Here is a 3277-nt window from a genome sequence, read left to right on the forward strand (position 1 = left end):
ATACACGAAATCATTCCTCCTAGCCCAATTTAGTCTAGCTATCGAGCTTGCTTCTTCCAGCTCCTGCTAAGCTAGTTTTTCTATCATTTGCTCCCAGATAGACTTTAAACAATTGCCAGTCAAGGATAGCTTTTGTAGTGGCCTGCTAGCCTGCCCCCATACATCTTGGGTAGCACCACAACTCCATAACACATGACATGATGTTTCCTCCTCAAGATGAAATAGTGGGCATGAGGACACTTCTCTTATTTTCCTCTTTTTTAAGTTACTGAAGGTGGGCAGTGCCTCAGTGCATGTTCTCCATAGAAATATCATTGTCCCATTTGACACCTGCAGCTTCCACAGAGATTTCCAAAAACCTTCCTTGGTGGAATTAGTTGAAGGGCCACTCTCTTGGCTGGGTTGTAAGTCACGATGGAAATGGAATGCACTTCTGACAATGAACATACCATTTGAGGTGCATTCCCAACTCAGTCGATCCTTCCTGTGGCCTAGACTGATGGGAATGGATTTTATAGTCTCTACACATTCTTGTGGGAAGAGGCTGGCTAGCAAGTTGATATCCCATCTCTTTAAAAAGAGGATCAATTAAATCTTCCACCTGAGTGACAGCTTCTATTGGATTCTTGCCATTGTTAAAGGTCAGAACATGAGGTCTTGGCAGCCACCTATCCTCCCATATGTTGACTTGTGCCCCATTCCCAATCCTCCACGTGATTCCTTCTTTCAGTAGGTTTAGGCTAGCTTTTAAACTCCTCCAGGCAAGTGAGGGTCTGAGTCCCAATTTAGCTTTCAAAAGGCTCCCATTTGCAAAATACTTTTGTTTGATAATTTGAGCTGGGAACGAGTTAGGTTTTGTGAGGAGATTCCATCCTTGTTTTGCTAGTAGGGCCAGGTTGAAGCTCTTGAAGTTCCTGAACCCCATTCCTCCTTAATTCTTTGGCTTGCTAAGTTTATCCCATTTGACCCACTAGATTTTGGCTTTTCCTTCATTAAACCCCACCAAAATTTTCTTAGAGGCTGATCTAGTGTATTAATGATAGACTGAGGAAGGAGGAAAACCCCCATGGTGTGAGTGAGGATAGCTTGTAGGACTGATTTTACTAGTATCTCTTTTCCAGCTATTGATAAAGAGTTAGTCTTCCAGTTTGTCACTCGTGTCCAAACTCTATCAATTAAGTTGTGGAAGGATGCAATCTTGGTTTTCCCCACCATGGTAGGAAGGCCAAGGTATTTTCAAAAGATCCTATTGCATTGACTCCAGCTATCTGCAGAATTGTACTCTTGTTTTCAGTTGGTGTGTTCTTGCTGAAGTAGATTAAGGATTTTTCTTTGTTGAGCTTCTGGCTAGAGGCTAGTTCATATTGGGTCAAAATCCTCATTAGTCTACTCCACTCAAGGGAGTTGGCTTTGCAAAATATCAAACTATCATCTGCAAAAAAGAGATGGTTTACTTTGATAAGGCCTTTGCCCATTGGGACACTTGAGATACTTCCTTCAAAATCTGCCTTGAGAATGAGGCATGATAATGCTTCTGCACAGAGGATGAAAAGGTAAGGGGAGAGGGGGTCCCCTTGCCTTAATCCTCGAGTGGGCATGAAGAAGCCTTGAGGTTCACCATTTAGAAGGATAGAGTAGGAGACTGAGGAGATGCATTTCAGGACCAAAGAGACCCAACTGTTACTAAAACCCAATTTTCTCATTACTGCTGCCAAAAAGCTCCATTCCACACAATCGTATGCCTTGCTCATGTCTAGTTTGAAAGCCATTTAGCCTGTTTTCCCTTGCATCCTGGTTGTCATTGAGTGTAGAGTTTCATAAGCCATCAGAATGTTATCTGTGATGGCTCTACCTGGCACAAAAACACTTTGATTTGGGGAGATAATGTTAGGCAAAACAGCTTTAAGTCTATTTGAAATTACTTTTGCTACTATTTTATATAACACATTACATAAACTATTTGGTCTGAAATCTGAAACTCTCCTGGCCTCTTTGATCTTTGGGATGAGTGTGAGAAAAGTGTCATTGCTCCCCTTCGATGAGCCTTCTTTGTTCAAAATGTTGAGGGCAAACTTTGTAACTTCTTCTCCCACTATATTCCAGTTTGTTTGATAGAATAAGGCTGGGAATCTGTCTAGACCTGGCGAGCCAAGACCATTCATCTGGAACACAGCCACCTTGACTTCTTCTGCTGTGAATTCCTTTACTAAGTGTTCATTCATCTCAATAGTAATTTTGAGGGGTACATCCTTGAAGCAATCAGCAATGCATGTTGGATTAGATGTGGAGAAGAGATCATAGAAGAATTCTGAAAAAATGGAACCAATCTGTTGTTTATCAGTAACCAGTGATCCCTGCCCATCCATTACTTGGTTAATTCTATTTGTTTTTCTTCTTTAGGTGGCATGTTGGTGATAAAATTTGGTGTTCTGATCACCCATTTTGAGCCAGTGCTGCTTTGCACTTTGCTTCCACTTTAGATCCTCCTCTGCAAGGGATTGTTCAATCTCATTTTGCAGCCTGAACATTAAGTCCACATGTTCCCCCTTGCCTGCTTCTTGTAGCTTACTCGGTTTTATCATTTTCTATTTTATCTCAGCAGGTGCATGCCTATTTTCAGTAGCATTCCATTTTTTTAAATCTGAACTACAATTTTTCAATCTCTTTATCACGATTGGGACCTAATCCTCTCCCCATCCTAGATTCCTCCAAGCCTTCTTTATGGTAGCAACACACCCCTCCTTAAGTGTCCAGGCTGCTTCGAATCTAAACATCTTAGAGGGAAAGTGTCCTGGTGCCTCTTGTTTGATAAGGCAATATGAAGTGGTGAGTGATCTGACTTCACAGTAGGAGATATAGTACAACATGCCTTTTTGTACCTCTGACACCAAGCTAGGTTTGCTGATCCTCGGTCTAGCTGTTCTTTAATGAAATTTGGACCTCTTCTGTTATTAGACCAGGTGTATTTAGGACCTAAAGTCAAAATCATCTCCAATGAACAAAATTCAAGAGCTTTTTTGAACTTCTTTAATTGTTTATAAGGTCTAGGGGGACCTTCCATTTTTTCATCTTGGCAGATTATTTCATTGAAATCACCACAGACCAACCATGGAGTGTTAGGAAAAGGTTTGAGATCTTTTAAAAGCTCCCAACTGCTGTTCCTTTTAGAGGTCTCAGGATGCCCATAGAATCCTGTAAAGAACCATGGGAGTGAGCTTGGATAAGTCGAGACACTAGCACTGATATGCCACCTTGAGTAGTTGTAAATGGACACATC

General features: G+C 41.4%; 1 protein-coding gene across 1 annotated transcript; it reads right to left on the minus strand.

Moving 5' to 3' along the window:
• Positions 1 to 1175: 1175 nt before the first annotated feature.
• Positions 1176 to 1769, minus strand: LOC122291038 (uncharacterized mitochondrial protein AtMg01250-like). The gene has a single exon (XM_043098689.1). It carries the CDS (start codon positions 1767 to 1769, stop codon positions 1176 to 1178), a length of 594 nt encoding a protein of 197 aa, XP_042954623.1.
• Between the last annotated feature and the right edge of the window lie 1508 nt (positions 1770 to 3277).

This window comes from Carya illinoinensis, chromosome 13 (assembly GCF_018687715.1).
Source record: "Carya illinoinensis cultivar Pawnee chromosome 13, C.illinoinensisPawnee_v1, whole genome shotgun sequence".
NCBI lineage: Eukaryota > Viridiplantae > Streptophyta > Magnoliopsida > Fagales > Juglandaceae > Carya > Carya illinoinensis.

Bases quoted from the DNA above. Each gene is read 5' to 3' on its own strand.
- LOC122291038 (XM_043098689.1), bottom strand. From the start codon at position 1,769: ATGGCTTTCAAACTAGACATGAGCAAGGCATACGATTGTGTGGAATGG.